The sequence below is a fragment of the Xiphophorus hellerii genome, chromosome 2 (assembly GCF_003331165.1).
Source record: "Xiphophorus hellerii strain 12219 chromosome 2, Xiphophorus_hellerii-4.1, whole genome shotgun sequence".
Taxonomy (NCBI): Eukaryota; Metazoa; Chordata; class Actinopteri; order Cyprinodontiformes; family Poeciliidae; genus Xiphophorus; species Xiphophorus hellerii.
This window is the reverse complement of record NC_045673.1, coordinates 2,973,797-2,993,126: the sequence shown is the minus strand read 5'-3', so window position 1 is coordinate 2,993,126 and position 19,330 is coordinate 2,973,797. Positions and strand designations below refer to the sequence as shown.

At 37.0% G+C, this 19,330-nt stretch overlaps 1 protein-coding gene across 1 annotated transcript; it reads right to left on the bottom strand.

Annotated features, from left to right (window-relative positions):
• Window positions 1–259: 259 nt before the first annotated feature.
• Window positions 260–18,047, bottom strand: hsf4 (heat shock transcription factor 4). The gene is made up of 13 exons (XM_032579142.1): window positions 17,725–18,047; window positions 16,449–16,557; window positions 16,245–16,372; window positions 14,103–14,227; window positions 10,082–10,157; window positions 8,897–8,964; window positions 8,204–8,303; window positions 7,083–7,201; window positions 6,332–6,562; window positions 6,143–6,260; window positions 5,393–5,458; window positions 2,623–2,717; window positions 260–1,662 (listed from the first exon to the last, which is right to left on the bottom strand). The coding sequence occupies exons 1-12, from the start codon at window positions 17,848–17,850 to the stop codon at window positions 2,658–2,660; spliced, it is 1,326 nt and encodes a 441-aa protein (XP_032435033.1). The 5' UTR covers window positions 17,851–18,047; the 3' UTR covers window positions 260–1,662; window positions 2,623–2,657.
• Window positions 18,048–19,330: the final 1,283 nt, after the last annotated feature.

Sequence of the window (19,330 nt, the reverse complement as noted above, 5' to 3'; positions counted from 1 at the left end):
TTCACTGAGAAGTAGCTCATACACTGAGCTGACCAGGTGTTTGCTAATTGCTGCTGGCTAGTCTGAAGGATCTGAGTGAGGGAGAACTGCTCTGTGAGGTGGAAGCTTGGAATCTGCAGCCCTGAGGAGGAGCTTTGTCCTTGAAGGCGGAGCTACATCCAACCATTCAGCTGTTTTGCACAGCTGAATGGTTGCCATGGAGATTCAAGGATTCCTTAAACATTCATGAAAGACTCAAGGCAACACTCCAGGTATGTATTTGATGAGGGAATAACATTACGAATATGATGTAAAGTAAAAAAAAAGAAGTAAATTTTACATAATACTGCTCCACTGATGAACATTGCATCTCAAATAGTTTCCATTTCCTGCAGCGACTCTCATTGAGCTCCAAGTGTCTGCCTTCTAAAAACAGAAAATTAATGGCCTAATCTCAATGTTCTCCCCATGCTGGGATGCAAATTGTGCAAAATGCAGAACTGGTTATGCTTTTTCATTGTTTCACAAGTAAAAACAAAAAAATATAACTTTTTGGCTACATGTTAAATAATTGCAAGGACATATGAAATAAGTAGGTTAAACTCCCCGGTGTGACGCACTTCAGTCCATCCATCATCATCATCATCTGGTTGTCTGGGTTTGGGTTCTGGTTGGAGTGTTGGCAGGATGTAGATGGACAAACACATTGGGGCTTTGTCTGCGTTAAAGTGGGAGCTGTTTGTGTTGGTTTCTCTTTTACCCTCAATAAAACACTAACTCAATATTAATGAGTTAGTTTGGTTTAAATTTACACTTTCGCTTGAAGTATCAACAAGGCTAACACCACAAAAAAAAGAAATCTTACCAAGTATTTTTGGCCTACTTTCTATCCAAATATCTTGATACACTTAAAAAATACAATACTGACTTGTAACATTTTTAGCAAGATATAAGAAGCTGTTTTAAGTCAATAATTCCTTAATGTTAATGAAAATTATTAGCTTCACTGACAGATTTTTTCACTGATAAGACTTTTTACAAGACTTGTTGCAAGTGAAATAATCTCCTCATTACTTTTCCCTAATATTAAGACATTATTCAACTAAAACAAGGGCCTATATATTGCTCAAAAGTTGCCTGTCAGCTCGTTTGGTCTTATTTCAAGAGCACTAACGTATTTGCACTAGAAATTAGAACAAAATATTTTGTAAGATTTTGTGTTTTTGCAGTGAACACTTCTTTAGGAGGAAGAGTTGAGGAGCCTCTAAGCAGACTAAGAAAACTTGCTTGTGAAATATTCTACACTAACCCCCATGATTCTCATGTTAAATAATAGAAAACATTTGTATAGATTATTTATAGGAAGAAAAAAAATCACATCTACAACCTAGAACTCACACAAAGACTAAAGTGCAGAAGCCAAGAATGCATCCTTCTGGCTGTAAATGAGTCAAATTGAATTTTTACAACATTATTTTGTTTCCTTAACTGCAGATGTGGACATCAAATCCATGGCAGCCAGCTAACCAGGAAGTAGTTAGGAAATTGTCCCATTGTCCCTTTCCTTGCAGATGTCCTTCTGTGGACAGATTGGAAATAAAGCAGCGTGGAAACAGCCTGGCAGGGCCGTGAGTTCAAACTCCTGTGGAGTGGAATAATGAGCGGAACAGCAGCTTCTGTGGCCTGAGGAGAGAAACGAGCCAAGATGTCAGAGTGTTTCCTCAGGAAGAATTCACCTGAGGCCGGGAAGAGTTAGTCTCCGGCTGAGGCTAAACCACAGACATTATAGCAATTCAGATCCTAAGAACACAATCATTCCTTAACAAAGATTAAAACATATATATTTAAGGATACAATTATATTTGGATTATATTTTCCTGATAAATTCTGGCAGATCTCAAAGCATGTTGGTGAAAGCTTTAATTCTAGTTATTTGATGGAAAACCAGGGTGTTCTCCAGGGTTCAATCCTTTATTTTATTTATAACACTCTTCACATCAGCATTCTTAATGTTCACTTTTATGCAGATGACATAATGATATACATGTTCCTGTAAATGTTAGTACATTTACAGGAACTTTTCTATAAAGTTTGAAATCTGTGTAGCTTACTGTTTGTAATTTAAATTGATCTGTAGGCTGAAAGAAAACTCACCTGTTACAAAGTGATAAACAAAATGAATTGCAGCGATGCAGAACTTCAGAAAAGTCTCAGGAAGTATTTTTATTTTCTTCTAGTATTTTCCTACGTTTATCTTTTATCATCTCTGTCCCTTGGTCCAGGCTGGCCAGACCACATTCTTCCCATGTTTTCTGTCTTTTCTTTGGTTTTTGTGATGCTGTTTATTCTCTAATGTTCTTCAACAAACTTCTGAGGCCACAGCTGCATTAAATTACACACAGCAGGACTCTATTTAATAATTAGGGGACTTTTGATTTAATTTCACTGGATTTTATTTAGGGACATCTGAGTTTACTAAAAAAAAAAACTTTTAAAAATGCATAAACTATTTTGTGTTGATCTTTCATATAAAACTAAAATAACACGTGTTGATGTTTGCAGCTGTAGTGTGACAACATATGAAGCAGTTGAAGGGGTATGAGTATTTTTGCATTTGTTAACTATTATGTCACAAATTCTTACCGTTCAGATAAAATGCAACAGTCCGCGGCTCAGACTCACTGATCCTCACAGCTTGCTGCAGGAAAAACCTCGGCTTCCTGATTCTGGAACATGTACTGAGGAAAAACATGCATGTAGTCAAAGACTTTCTACACACATGAATACAGGAATGACAAAATCTGACATTTTTATTTTATTTAATCATAAGTGACTATGCTGCAACAGACTGGTGACCTGTCCAGGGTGAACCCCGCCTGTCGCCCAGAACGTTAGCAGGAGAGGCACCAGCACCTCCTGACCCCACTAGGGACAAAGGTGTTAGAAAATGGATGGATGGATATAAGTGATTATGGTTTAAGAAATGTTTTATTTTTTTGCTTTTGCTCAAATGTCCCTGATGCTTTAGTTTCAGTCCTGAGACAAATTAAGGTGAATTTCACTTTGAAATGACTGAGTTAATGTTTTGCCTCAAGTTGTATTTGACTTTTTATTCCCATTTCTTTTGCTGAGATGTGTTAAAGATAACACACATTCCTGTTTGTGTGTGTTAAAGCCACCTTGAAGTATCTTTCATCTTCACTGGCTGCTCCATCCTGTAAAGCAGTTACTCAGCGATACAACCAACCTTTCTATGCCCATGCTGTTTGCACTTACCCTCCTGAAAATGGAGCAACATGAATAACACGATGCAAGGTAATTTACTCAAACATGGAGCAGGCAGCCTGGCTGTAAGTGGGGAAACGTTCAGTGCTCTCTAATTACCGGGAGCCATTTGATGACTTTCATCTCCACAAACAAAACCAAACAGATTTGAAAAATGAATCAGCTCTCTTTCAGCGCAGAGTCAGAAAAATCAGCTTTTCACAGGAGGAAAATGGCTCAGGAAGACGGCTGATGACGACTTTCAAAGGTTTCCAAGAGCTGTTGATGTTTGAGGATTAAGGGCTGATTAAGGGCTGTTGGAAATAATGTCAAGCCTTTGACTGTCCTAACCACATGTGTCTCAGGGGTTTGCCAAAGAAAACTATACTAAAATATTCTTTGTCTAGTTTCTAGTGCAAATATCTTAATATGCTAGAAATAAGACAAAATTAGAGTGGAAGCAACTTTTCAGCAAAATGAAGGAGCTTTTATTAGCTCAATAATTCCTTAATATTTATTAAAAAGTGGCAGATTTTTTCACTTATAACAAGATATTTTACATGTTACAAGTGAAAATATTTGCCAGTGGAACTATCATTATTTTAAATCAATATTAAGGAATTATTGACCAAAACAAGCTTCTATATCTTGCTGAAGAGTTTTTCTTAAGTTAGGTTCATCTTATTTCAAGTGTCTTTGTGTTTTTGTGGTGCAGCATCTATAAGCACTGGATTTTATCCTAAAAAGAATTTGTTTACTTGATGTTAGCTGTGAAAAATCCTTTCTCAGTGCAGTGAAAGCCAGTTTGACCTCAGAGCTGCAGCATCCTGTCTGTGCTCTCCTGGCTGGTGAGAAAAACTGGACCTCAGAGACGTTATTGATTACTTGGTGAGCTCAGGCTTTTAGTGTTTGTGTCTCTGAAGCTGGAAATGAACCGAGCCTCTAAAAGACCTCCTGTTTTAGAGCGCTGAATGATAATAGAAGGATCATACTGTTCAATCTCATCAGCTTCCTAACTGAGGCTTTCACTATTACAAAACCTTACGAGACACTTTAATGTTTATTACAGAACTTATTGAGTTTAATGATTTAACTTCCTCTCTCCATCCATTACAGTATTGATGAATTTGTGGGATCAGAGCTTAGGTGTGGCTTTCCACTCATAAATTCCTCCCTGACTGCTTTAAGAAAGTAGTTGGTACCTACTTCTATTCCTTTTTGAAAAGTTATTGATTTTTCTTCAAATCTGTTTGCAAAAAGTTCTGTCAAGATAACAAATTTTGCTGGATGATAAATTGTCCCAGAAGGTATTGCAATAAAGTATAATATTGCTGTTTTGAGACCATTTTAAAGTAATATAATGCTAGAGACATAATTATTCAATAAATTATTATTTAAAAAATCATTGATGAACATTTTACACTGGAATACAAAATGAATAAACAAAACAACAGAAACAACAAATAAGATGAATCATAAAATAAACCTGTTCTTCAAGGAAAAGGTTAGTTGAGACCAAAGCACCAGACTGACGAATTTAGTCTTTGAGTTTTTGGTAGAAAAAGAGAAAATAGAAAAACAATAAATCATGCAAATGGAAATTATTGAGCTCGGGTTAATTTATTTATTGTTTCTTGCGACAGGCCTATTTGTAAACTCAAGATCCTATCCATATTTCAGAGATTTCATAAAAGACCTCCATTAACCAGAACACATAATTCAAATCACAATCGGGACGTTTCTGTGAAGACATTTTCTTCAAATCTCGTTTTTAGATCAATAGTGATTTGCAACAGCTTTTTAGAATCTGTTGTTCTAATCAGAAGTATTATTTTATGTGAAATGAAGAATAAAATTCACTTTAACAGAAAGATATTTGCATCACAAGTCAAAGATTCTACGTATGATTTCATTTCTCATTTCTACATCTGTTATTTTCCGCTCATACATTTGGAAAATGTTTCTTATTCATTCGTTATATCGCTTTTTATTGTTAAAGATGGTTTGTTCCATACACAAAATACCATTATTCCCTTCTCATGTTTCTTACCATGTTCTGTTTCTCTGTTAATTATTTAAAACTCAGTTATTTAGTTTGGTTTGTTTTGCGTTTTCTCCACAGAACCAAGGAAGGTTTCACACCACTCACAGATTTCAGGTTGGATTCCATCTCTGTGAAGTTCCACTCAGTCAGAGGAAGGCTTAAACTGAAAGGCTGTAGAAACACATGAAGAAGAAAAACTTAATGATTCACATCTTCAATATGCAAAAATAACAAGCAGATGCATCTTAACTGAAACCATGGTAACCAGTTCACTGACTTTTAGTTTGTGGTTTAATTGTCAAAGAAAAAAAGGAGAACGTTTTCATAATTGAGAAGTTGAATACCAATCAATATTTAATTAAATGCATTCATTAATTGATTACAATCAATGTGAAAATGTCTGCATTAATGGTTTTCACAGTTTACACTGCAGCATACACAATGCAGTGGTGAACATATTAGCTTTAAATAGCAACTTTTACTGCTCATCATTCTCTAACGTTTTGAAGTTAGTTATTCTACAGAGATAAAGATTTTTATCATCTAAGCAGCTTCACTCCAAGCTAACACTGGATTTTCCATCTTAAATGCCAACAATTAGCATGTTAAATGTTAAAATTTGTGACAAGACAAGCAGAAAAAGATCAAACAAACATAACTGGTTTGGAAGTGTGAAGGAAAACAACAATTTTTGAAAAGATTCATGTTTGGAGAAATTTAAAGACAAGCAACCGTCATACATGGTACTGGAAGGACAATGAGTTAGGATTGTTTTGGACCCACAGGAATTTGCACTCGTTGATTGAAACTAATTTTAATTTAATAAAACAATTTTATTAATAACTGCATCCTTACATCCATTACGGCGCCGGCTCCAGCTTCCATGGCGCTCTGCTGGTGGCTCCTGAGCAGCAGCTGCTGCAGCTCCTCCAGACTCATGTCTACGTTCTCCACCGACTCTGGAAGCTCAGCTCTGCACACACACACACCAATATTCAACACACACATGGGTTTCTGTCAGGACGTCCGGCCGGGATAACGTACCGGTCCAGGGCGGGTCTCCTGTTCCTCCTCTCCACCATGGAGGCTACGGAGCCCCTCCCCTCCAGGACAGACTGCACCATGGCGACCGGGAGGACTGGAGGCTCAGAGGAGCAGACCTGACAGGTGGAGGTCATGGCCACCGCCTCTCCTCCGTCAGCGGCGTCTGCCTTCCCTCCACCACGGACTCCTGGGCTCACAGGCTCCTCTTTGATGAGCATCATGCTTTTCTGCCTTAGCGTGGAAGCAGAGACAGTTTCTAACACTAAGGCTGTTTTCACACCTGATAGTCCAGTAGACTCGGTTAAAGCTGGTTAAATATTTGGGTAACACTTTATTTGACAGGTTGTGAATAAGACTGTCATGACAAAGTCATAAACATGACATAACACCTGTCATGAACATGAGTAAGTCTTCATGAACATTTATGACTGTTGTCATAAAATGTCATTCGGTAAATTATGACACTTTTAATACAAAGTTGACATTATTCAAAATATCTTCGTTATGACAACTTGATATTAAACAAGAAATCATGATCTGACATAACTTTGTTATAAAAGTATTACTGATTAAACTTTAAAAAGTATGTAGCTTTATGTTATTAAAGCTAAAGTGTTTGGTTGGTTTGACTCATTGTTGTGTGAAAGCAAACCGCAGCAGCTGAAAATGAACCTTTAACCTTTTGAGACCCTGAAGTTGTCTGGGAGAAGACAGCGATTCTGGTAAATCAGTGTTTACGGTTCTGACTCACCTGCTGTCAGCAGACTGCATCTGAATGGCCATGCTGGCCTGAGTCATGTCAGTAACATCTGAAATGATCGGTCCTCCTGTCAGTCCATCCGTCGAACAAGATGCAGTATCACTGGATGGCTGAGAAGGGACAAAAAAAACAAAAAAAAACTAAGTGGCATTTTGTTTTATAAAACTGAAACTTTTTTTCAAAGCTGAGATCTCAGACCCAGTTTTAATGTTGCTGCCTCTTTTTCTGCCCCTCCTTAAGAAGAATCATATGTACCTGTCTATGTGAGGTCAGAAACACCACGCCTAAATAGTTGGCCATTGCACTCTGCTTCCCTCTAGTGTTCAGTTAAACTGCTCAAAAAGATTTCTCACCAGATTTCTTTTCTCTGCATTTGAAGGATCAACTATCACAATTTAAGATATTTTGATTAAAATTTTATGACAGCATATAAAGTCTTTGTAGATAGAAAAAGTAAGAATAAAATTCTGCCGAAAAACGTTCTTTTTTCAAAATTAATTTTGAGATTAATCTCATAAAAAGAAAGGTAATTTCTCAGTTTGAAAAGTCGAACATTTTCTAGAAAAAAACAGGAAAACTTCTGAGTTTTTCTGAGTTTATGAAGTAAAATATTTTGGACTTTTGGAATTCATAAATTTCCTTGTTTTTTCTAGAAAATGTCTGAGATTTATCTAGGAAAGTTTTGACTTTTCAAACTCTGAAATCTCTGTATTTCTAGAAAATTCTAGAAAAAGAGTTTTTTGATGGGAATGTCCCCCTTTTTTTCTATAATGGTCATAAAACACTGTTGTAAAATTTGCAACATTGCTGCACAGGATGCCATAAATAAAGCTGCGTCCCTGCATGCATAACCAGTCAGAAACCCCCGGCTGTAACTTGGAAGCTGCAGCTGAGGTTCAGTTCATGTGGCTGTTAGCAACATTTGTTCTGAACATGGAAGGTCATTATTTTAGTGGTTTCATAATTTTAGATCCCAGCAGAATAGATCACTGAAAAACATCAGTGTAGCATTAATAACTCTAGAGAGACATTCTAGCAAATCTAATAAAGCTTATTGACTTTTGGGTTATGTTTCTTCATTACATTTTACTATAACTGGCTGGTTTACTTACTGAGTGGATGTAGTAGGATTCATGCACCGGCTCTATGGGATGGCTGTGGCTGAACTTGGGTGAAGGAGGGCTGGGAGAGCCGTCATCCAACATCAGAGGCCTGATCGAATAAAAACGTTTCGGTCAGGAGGATTCTCACTTGAAGAAACCTGACCTCATTAAAAATGGTTTCCAGGTGTGTTGAAGTGACGTATTTTAGTTAAAGCTCGATACTTACTGTTTGTAAAGTCATTTATGTAATTATTGAACCCAGACGTTTGGCTTCTTGTTTTCCGGCATCAAAATCAGACAATGCATGAGTAATTCAATTCAAAAAGGTGTTGTTACTCTTTAAGGGAAATACTTCTTCTGAAAACCTGTATGTTTCTACCAAACAGACCTGGATATCCATAGTTTTTTCTTCTTTTTTTTTTTGTCACTTTTGTATTTGGCGTGCCTCTCCGTTCTCATCCTGGCCTTGTTCACGCTCAGCAACAACGCTGAACCAGCATTTCACCCACATTGACTACAACAAGGTCACACACCGTGCGGCGCTGCCTTCACTGACTGACTGATTCAGCACTTGTCTCCATTCACAGCGAGCGTTGAGTTAGATGCTTTGGTTTGTCAGCCCTCCCCTCCACCCCTCTGTTTGTCCTGTTTTTGTTGACGGTTGCTGTGTGTGTGTGTGGGGGGGTGTGTGTGTTCACTCACAGTTTTCTCTTCAGGCCCACAGCGCTGGGTGTGCTGGACTGCATCTGGCTGAACAGAAACTGGATCAGCTGTGGAAGAGGGAGAAAGCACAGCATGAATCAGCATCCTGGCTCGGCCTCACAGAGAAAAACCAAAACGTTTCAGCTGAAAAACAGCTTTTATCAGTTCCACCAGCTGGTTTTAAGAAAGAAGAGAAATCCCAGTTGTTGTAAGTTTGTTTTGTCCTCTCTGTACATCCCTTCATCCTTTTATTAATAAATAAAACTTTAATCTAATATCATTGTAGTTCTTGAACATGTAAGAAGATCTTCTGACTGTGCATGAAGTTACAGAAGCGGCAGCTTGTTTAAGCTTTTGAGCTGATAAAATGACTCCATTTTACACATAAATCATTTAAGCAGCTTGGTGTGAATCACCTGTTACATTAAAATGACAACAATTCAACTTAGAATTAATTAAAACTGAACTTCAGAATATTTAAAAGAAATTTCATTTCTATGAAATAAAATAAAGTCTAATAATCTGAGTGTGACGTGTGCTTACATAACGCTGCCCATTACATTGTTTTACACTTCATTTGACAGAAACATTGTCCTTTAAAACTTGATTTTCCAGGTCAAAACTCCACAAGCATAAAATCTTGCCCTCCATTTAATCTTATTTTCATATTTATTAATGCTTTAATGGAACCAGCAGAATGGAAATAGTATAAATAACAATTCTGACAGTTTTTAGCCTTTTCAAACATTTTTAACTGGAGTTTATAGTTTAATCACTAATAGATATGAAGAGCAGGTTTTTGCTTATTTATTCTGTGGAATAATTTTGTTGAATTTTCACAACAGAACAACACAAAGTGTCCATAATATTTTTTAAATCATTGGTTTTCTATTTGGGTTTTAGTTTTTCACAAATATAGACATCGCAAAAGAAAATGTACTGTATCTTCTTTTAGTAAAGGTTTAAGTAAAATAGTGTTTTTTTAAGTAAGCCAACAAATTTTCTATAATATTTATCAGAAATTATACATGATCTTTTTTTTGAAAAGCTCATGGCTGCACCTCTGATCCAAGTGTTGAAATAATTTCTGATCTCAAACTATGGAATAAGATTTCCTCCCTGGACCATGAATTCGTTTTATTTGTTCCCGTTTGAATCACTTTTTGTTTTCAGAAGTGAACTTACCTTGTTCATGACCTTCTGTTGCTGTGTGTGGTTCTGTCTCAGTGAAACCACTTCTCTCCACAGAACCTCATTCTGCCTGCAAGCAGGAGCAAAAACAAAAGCCTGATTAGATGGTTAAAAGTTTGATCTGGAGTTTAAATGTATTTGCAGCCATTTTCCTGCTGCTGTCAGGACCAAGGCTGCACAACAAACTGAGTCACAATCATCAGTTGTGACTTCGGAGGGTGCACAATCAATATGATCAATATTGCAAATCCAAACGGTAAAGTGACTGGTGAATCATGGTTATCTTGTTAGTTAGTTTTGTCTTATTTTAAGTGTAATAAGATATTTGCCCAAGAAGCTAGATGAAAACTGCTCAGTCTCTGATAATAAATTATTGTGTTCTTGTTAAGTTATAGTTTGGATTATTTATGTTTCTTCAGATCGTATAAACGTCAACAAAAATAAAAATACTTCCTTTAAAACGATTAATTCGCCGCCGGAAGGTAGAAACAAATGAGAACGGCTACATTTTAGCTCATCACACAACAAAAACTTGGTTTATGCATTATCATTTAGATGTTTTATAAATCAGGATTTTGAATAAATGGAGGTCGTGCGTGTGTGTGTGTGTGTGTGTGTGTGTGGGCGTGGGTGTGTGTGTGGGTGTGTGTGTGGGTGTGTGTGTGTGTGTGGGCGTGTGGGGTGGATGTGTGTGTGTCAGTCAGGTGATGAGGTGAACATTCTCTCCTCACATCAGCGAACAATGCTGAGCATAAAGCCGCTCCTTCACACAATAGAACCAGAGCAGCTATTTTCAGCAGCCATGGCCTCCGGAGAAAATGTCAGTTCATCCGCTCACTGATCGGTTCCAACAGGAAGAATAAAATGACAGATCAGAAGCTGCTCTGACACCACAATGATTCACAGCAGTGGATCCAAAAGCCTTTTTATTGAAATCAACTAATTCTGCACAGACACATCAATAAACTACAGATTTGTGTGTAAAATGTTATAAAATGTAACGTTTCCTTTTGAGCTACATACAGACTTTAAAATACTGTTGTTAGTTTACAAATCACTGAACGGCTTAGCACCACAATACATTAAAGATCTGCTGTTGTTGTATCAACCTTCCAGACCTCTCAGGTCTTCTGGTTCTGGATCTGCTCTGCATCCCCAGAACCAGAACCAAACGAGGAGAAGCAGCTTTCAGCATCTATGCACCACAAATTTGGAACAAACTTCCAGAAAACTGTAAAACAGCTGAAACACTGACTTCTTTTAAATCTCAACTAAAAACCCACCTGTTTAGAATTGTATTTGAAATGTAATCAATTACAAATTTATTGATGGAACCTGACTTAATGCTTTGTTTTGATTATTGATTCTATGTTGCTTTGTGTTTCTGTGTTTGTAATGATGTAAAGCACTTTGAAATGCCTTGCTGCTGAAATGTGCTATACAAATAAAATTTGATTGATTGATTGATTGATACATGTGTTTTGTGGATTTGTAGAAGAACTGTGGACAAATGCAGGAAAAATGACCCAATTTCAACTACTTACTTATAAAACCTTAGAAGAAATTATAGATTAATTAAGCTCAAGTTCCTGCTGTCTGGATGTCCTACCCACACATTTCTTTAAGAAAGTCCTGCCTGTCATCACAAATGATCTGATCCAAATAGTAAACTCATCATTTTCATCAGGCTTTAAAAACAGCAGTGATCAAACCACTGATAAAAAAGAACAACCTGGACAAATCACTACTGCAGAACTACAGGTCGACCTCTGACCTCCCATTCATCAGAAAAATTATTGAAAAAGTTTCAACTGCTAAAAAGCTTCCTAACTATAACCAACCGCTTTGACTCCTTCCAGCCTGGTTTTCGTGCTCACCACAGAGACCGCCCTCGTAAAAGTGTTCAATGATATCCACATAAACACAGACTGTGGCAGAACCACAGTGCTGGTTCTGTTGGACCTCAGTGCAGTTTTTGACACTGTTGATCATAACATTTTACTGAATCGACTGGAGAGTTGGGTCGGACTCTCCGGTCCAGTACTCTGCTGGTTCTAATCTTACATAAAGAACAGGGATTCCTTTGTTTCAACAGGAAACGTCTCATTAAAGCGGACAGAAGTCACATGTGGGGTTCCCCAAGGCTCAATCCTAGGGCCCCTTTTATTCAATATTTATATGCTCCCACAAGCTCGGGTTATAAAAGGAAATAAGATTAACTACCATAACTATAATACACAGCTCTACATTACAATGTCACCATGTGACCTTTGAATCCATCCAATCACTGCTCAGATGCTTAGAACAGATAAATGTGTGGATGAGCCAAAACTTTCTCCAGCTGAACAGAAACAAAACTGAAGTTATTATTTTTGGACCTAAAGAGGAACGATCTAGAGTCAATGCACAGCTTCAGTTATTACAGCTGAAAACCAGAGATCAGGATGACCTCTGACCTGAACCTTCAGAGTCACATAAAGACAGTTACAAAGTCGGCCTTATATCACCTGAAGAACATTTTCCGAGTTAGAGGAATAATGTCTCAGCGAGATCTAGAAACTCATAGATGTGTTTATCTTTAGTTGCATTGATTACTGCAACAGAGTCTTCACAGGTCTGCCTGACAAAATCCTCCAGCTGCAGCTGATCCAGAACGCTGCTGCTGGAGTTCTGACTAAAACCAGGAAGTTAGAGCACATCACCCAGTCCTAAAGTCCCTACACTGGCTCCCTGTAGCTCAGAGAATAGACTTTAAAATACTGCTGTTAGTTTTTAAAGCACTGAACGGCTTAGCACCACAACACATTAAAGATCTGCTGTTGTATCAACCTTCCAGACCCTTCAGGTCTTCTGGTTCTGCTCTGCATCCCCAGAACCAGAACCAAACATGGAGAAGCAGCTTTCAGCTTCTATGCACCACAAATCTGGAAAAAACTTCCAGAAAACGGCAAAACAGCTGAAACACTGAGTTCCTTTAAATCTAGACTAAAAACCCACCTGCTTAGAATTGTTTTTGAATCATAATCATGAAACATTAATCAATACTCTGATGTGCAAAATGTAATGTTGCTGTCTGTGTTTCTATGACTTTGTATTTTTGTGTTTTTATGATGTAAAGCACTTTGAAATGCCTTGTTACTGAAAGGTGCTATACAAATAAAATTTGATTGATTGAACTTTTAAGCAATAAATATAAGCTTGTTTCAAGTCAATAACTAATTAATATTGATTAAAAAAAAGTACTGGCGGATTATATGCGGCTGCAAAAAGTAGTTGAGGCTGCAAAAAAGGAGCGTGGCAGCAGCCGCTAAGAGTCAGACCTAAACTGCAAGACTTCCATCTCCTCTGACTGAAAACCACAATAAAAGTTAGATCTAGTTTGATCACAGACATAAAAGAGCTAGGATTCTGTTTTGAGTCAAAACTGAAACTTGCTGATTCTAGAAATGTGTCTGAAAAAAGAAAAACGAAGCATAAAAGAACACAATGCCTACAGTAAGGCATGGTAGTGGCTCCGTGGTGTTCTGCTGCTGTTTTGGTTCCTCTGCTATTGAGGAATTGACATGTTTTGATTGGGCCGATTTATTTTCAAAATGTCAAATTGCTCCAGTATGTGATCAATGGAAATGCAGATATAGTCTGAATTATTTTGAAAATCTCTGGTGGGATTTGAGAAAGATGGCTGCCATACATAAAAACAATAATATAAATGAGGAGAGCAGGTTGAAGTTATGCCTGGCTGTAAATGATGTTACCAGCAGGTTAAAACAGGAAGAGAAAGCTCTGCTAAGATCTGAACATGCTAGTCATGATGAGGTGGAATAATTAAACAAGAGCTAAGCAAAAATGTAATTTTATATTTAGTTTCAAGAAAAAATTAAACATCAGTTGCATTTAACTTAGTTTATCACCGACAGCAGCTAGTTTGTGTATTTTTCAATAAATTTAATTTGCAGTGAGGTGTTGGATAATGTCAGGTGTAACTGTATTTAAAAAGCAGAGTGACTTCACTCACTGCTTCATGTCCTGCATCTGACACTCCATGTTGTCCTGCTGCGTCCTCAGAAGCTGAACTTCATACAGCAGCTTGCTGAGGTCCTCCTGCCGGACTTTAGTCTCCTCGCTTTTCACGATGGACACCTACACACAAAAACATCAAAAATTTTAAAAAGTAATCTTGATATTTGAGAAGATTTACATGGTGGCTAAAACAAATATACAATCATTTGTTGAACTCCGATTTTATCTAATCATATTTATATTCCAAACTCCATTATTTGTGAAATTTGGTGTTAAATAATAGCATTATGGAGTAAATTCTCAATAATATTTTTGAAAGTATCAAGGTTATGAACAAAGATTAGACTTTCACAAAAACACTCGATAAAAATTAGTTTTTTAATGTGGATATTTTCTGGCTCTTTAACTGACCACATTAATTTGTTGCAAAAAAGATATAATACGTAAAAAAAAAAAAGAAAAAACATTACACCACACACTTTAGATACTTACAAAAAAAAAACTTGGTGACATGTTTAACTAGAGATTCAAATTTTGTTTTTTTAATCTGAAACTGTCTGGCATCAAATTACTTTTCAGAACTTCTTTAACCTTTGACCTCAGACTATTCTTAGAAACTCAGCAAGATTTCTTCACTGAAGTAAAAAATTTAAAAAATATTGACAAATTAACTAAGGCGTCAGTTTAAACTGTTTGATTTAAATCAAAATCTCACCATTTACACAGAATTGAAGAAGTTTGAACTGAGCTGTTTTGTATATTTTAATAATTTGTAAATTCTGTCACTCATGTTGATTGCTTTTATTATTGACTTGTGCAACATTAAGTTTTTCTAAATTGAGTTTTATTTGGAACATTATACTTATTAGGTTTTCTGTGTGGATTTAAACTTTTTGATTTAACATGAATTATTTTACCACTATTTATGCCTAAAACTTGTAACCATTTTGTGAGTTAATTTGACTGAACCTAAAGCACTTTTCCATCAACTCATCACTCAAAGATCTTCACACTGGAGTCACACTCACAAACACAAAATCTTACCAAGTATTTTCAGTTTAGTTTCTTGTGCCACTATCTTAGTGCACTTTAAATAAGACACAACTAACCTAAAAGTAACTTTTTAGCAATAAATAGAAGCTTGTTTTAGGTAAATTATTTCTTAATATTGATTAAAATGTATTTGTTCCACTGGTAGATTCCATGTTGGAAATGAAATAATCTACCAGTGGAATTGATAATTTTTCAAGAATATTAAGGAATCACTCACCCAAAACAAGCTGCTATATCTTGCTAAAAAGTTACCTGTAATCCAGTTTCATCTTAAGTCAAGTGTACTAAGATATTTGCACAAGAAACTAGACAAAAATACTAGTAAGCTTTTACATTTTTGCAGCATGCAGAGATCAGCTGGCAATTTAGAGCTAAGTGCCCAGCCTTGGATCTGACAGGAGGAAGCCGGAATCGAACCTACAATTTTCCAATTGCAAGAAAACTCCTGACCCCTCTGTGGCTCAGTGGGTAAATGAGAATATAAACTCATTTATCCAACGACTCTAATGAAGTGATGGTGTATTAACAAAGTTTATTGTTTGTTTCCACCAAAAGCTTCTCGTTTCAGAGCAACTAAACAACATTAATTTGTAAGTTTGCATAGTTTAATAATTATTTAAAGCTGCTTTAAGGTACATTTTGCATCAGCCCCTTATAGTTTAAGCCAGGGATGTCCAACATGTGGCCCTAGGGCCATTTGTGGCCCCTGAATGATACAACTTTGCCCCACTGGAGATGGAGACGTTTCGACCCACAAATTAAAATCGTCTGACAGATATGTCAGATACTACACAAAGTATTCATCTTTTAATAACAAAGCTTTTTCTTTCCTTTTAGTTTCTTTCCATGGAATTGAACACCAAAGCAGACCTCGATGAACCCAAACTGGTTTTTATTACATTATTACATTTTTTTGTATTTTTGTTGAGGATTTTGGTACATGTTGCAAACAGTTCGGACAAACCTTTTTTAAGTCATTTCCATCAAAGAAAAGACTTTCTCCTGAAGATCAGTTTTCATGTTTGATAGTTTATTTCCAGACAGTTTTATTTATGTGTGTGGGCGTGTGTGTATGCATACACACCTTCCTCTTGATGTGCTCCAGCATGTGCTCGTGTCCCTGCAGGAAGTAGAGGTGCTGGAACTCCGTATCGTCTCTTTCAGGCTTCACCAGGCCGCTTTGCTCGATGTTCACCACTTTACGGAAACCGTCTGATAAAACCCGGCAGAGCGGCGGAGTAAACACACCGACGACATGAAATAAAACAAACCAGAGGGCTATACTCACACATGTTGAGCTGTCGAACGAAGCTCGCCATGTTGTTGTGTTTAAAGTATTTCGGCAGAACCTCTTTGGCAAAGCGGCCCTGGTCAAACACGTGGAAACTCGTTCCTGTCTGTACAACAGAGAAAGTTGTCAGGGCTGAAGTGTTTGTTGAATTATTTAACCATTTCAGGAATTAAAAGCAGGAGTACTGCATAAATCTTCTTATTCTTTATGTTTCAGAGCCGTCACTGTCTGACCTAAAACATATAAACATACAACTCACCTGGTTAATATTTAATTTATAGAAGGGTTACCTAATCCTAACCTGTCTGCATTCAGAAATATGTTTTTGTAATTCATTGGTTTAAAAATACTGAGCATTTCTAGTTATCAGAACTAAGCAACAGGTTTGCTAAAAACTAAACATTTAAGAAAGCAGGAAGTTTGTGTTTGCCATAATGTGAGAAAATGTACAATGAGATGACAAAACCTCTGTATAAGAAACATTAGTACCATTTTAAGCTTTATTGTAGATTATTGCTTAAACAAGCCTGTGACTGTGGAACTGCAAGCGGCTGCTTGGATTTAATGGCATCGGTATGATTAGTGAGTTACAAATGATGCTAATGATAGCAGGTGTTACACACATTAGCTTAGGATTGGTAAAGCAGCTGGTGTTGACATGTTGCATGTGTCAAACACAAGGCCCGGGGGCCAAATCCGGCCCACCATAGATTTTTATGTGGCCCTCTAGACTCCAGAGGTATCCATAAACAGGACCTTCAAAATAACAGTTGTGTGCTTAAATATTATTTTATTAATCAAATCAAATAGGTTTGTATCTGTTTATTGCCAAATTATATCAGTCAATACTTCCAGTTTTACTGCGATTGCGGAAATGAACTCAACATCAAATTGAGTTATTTTTTGTGCTAATGCATAATTGTGAGTTTATTGAAAATTTTCCAGAAAAATTGTCAAAAACATAATTAACTACTACACTTCTGCCTCAGCCTTACATGATGTCAAGTTATAGTCTGTGATTGATTATTTGCCAGTAATAAAAGTCACATTTACCGTCATACAGAAGTGCAAATGCAGAGGCAGTTCTAACCGTTTATCGGGTTTGTTGATACATTCTAGCACAACCGGCCCTTTAAGAATATTCATGATATTAATGTGGCCGGAAATGAAAACGAGTTTGACGCCTCTGACATGTTGGCATTGGGGGCCCCAAATGAAAACATGCACCAGGTCCCAAAAATGCTCGGGCCGGCCCTGGTTGAGCAGAACTCACAGCGCTCCAGCAGATGAGGTGGTTGGTGTCAGGATCCTCCACCAGCGTCCACAGTTTGGTGAGAAACGCCGGCACGTTGCTGCCGTAGCTGCCGTCCACACCGGCAACACCTGGAGACTCCTGCATGTTCACCCCTCCTGGTCCACTTCAGGGCAGGAAAACCAAATGTAAGGAAACGTGTGCCGCTTCCCAGATTAGTCCATGCTAGAGAGTGATCCGTCTCCGATAATCCCAGGTCTCTTTGGTTCCATCTCAGTTAGACTTTCTCTGTTTGTTTTGGTCTTTTTGGGCAGATTATCGTTTTTCACTGTTCTCCCCCTGTCATCATCCAACTGAATGCGCTCACAGAAGGTCCATGTCAGCACACAGAATACAAGCCCACCCACCCACGGCCTCCCAATGACAATCCCAAGAGTCTAACAATACACTGATCACACAAAACGGTTCAACAATGCACCCTGAAAGAGCTGCTGGGTGACCCAAACACCACTGAGCTCAGGGTTAAAGTCCTGAAAGGCTTCATGATGGGAATGAACTGAAAATTATCAATTGGATTTTATTTTTTCCCTGACTCATTTGTTAATAACTTTTAAGAAATTGCCCACATAGACGGGGATTAAGCAATAAATCATGATGAATCGATTATTGAAATAATCATCAATTATTTAAGTAATCAATTAATAGTTAACTGGAGTTTACAGACTCAAAAAAGGCCATTTGTAAGAAGAACAACACAGTCAGAGCAGTAAATAAGCTAAAGCTGCGCAGAAATGTATACATTTTCCATTTAAGATGAAAAAAACATTCTTTGTCTCCAAATATGTTCTATCCAGACCTTCTGCAGTTTTAGTTTCAAATTCTGTAAAAAGAGCCTTTTGCTACCCAATTATTAATCGGCTAAACCAAAAGTATCATCAGATTATTGATGTTAGGTCAGGCAGAAAAGTTTTTCATATTTCTGAAATTGTTTTTAGCTGCAGGTGCATCCTTTGCTACAAATGATCAAGTGTTCACTAACGGAATGATATAGCACTTTAGGCATTACATGTTTATTACCTAAAACAAGAACTGAATTATTTGTTTATTGCATCTTTAATATATTTCTAATATTGTATAAATAAAGGCTTTTATTAAGGATCTGAAATCTGAATTTATCCTGGACTGACTTTCTGTAGGGGTTTTTATATTTTTTACTATTTCTGACCACTAGATGGTGCCATTGTGTTTAGAAACTTTCAGTCCCATTTAGCAGTGCAAGTTCGCAATTGATAAGTTTGTTGATTGATCTCATCAATTGACTAACCATTAGCTTGTAAGTGGCCATTTTCTTACAAAAAAAATGTTGGGCCTCTTTCAACAAGAACGTGGATCGTTTCTCCATAACATAAAGGGCAACATTTTTTAATGAAGGATTATTAAATTTTAACATAATTTTGAGTCAGCTGTACTAAATACTGAGTAAACAAACAGAAAAAAGTTAAAACTTTACTCCGTTAATGGCGTCGTGTTTTCTTGATCATGTTGTAATTTTTTTTATTTTTACCTCCTCGGTTTTTCTCGGTCATCAAATCCTCGCCTTCGTAGCAAATCAGTAATTTTTGTTTGA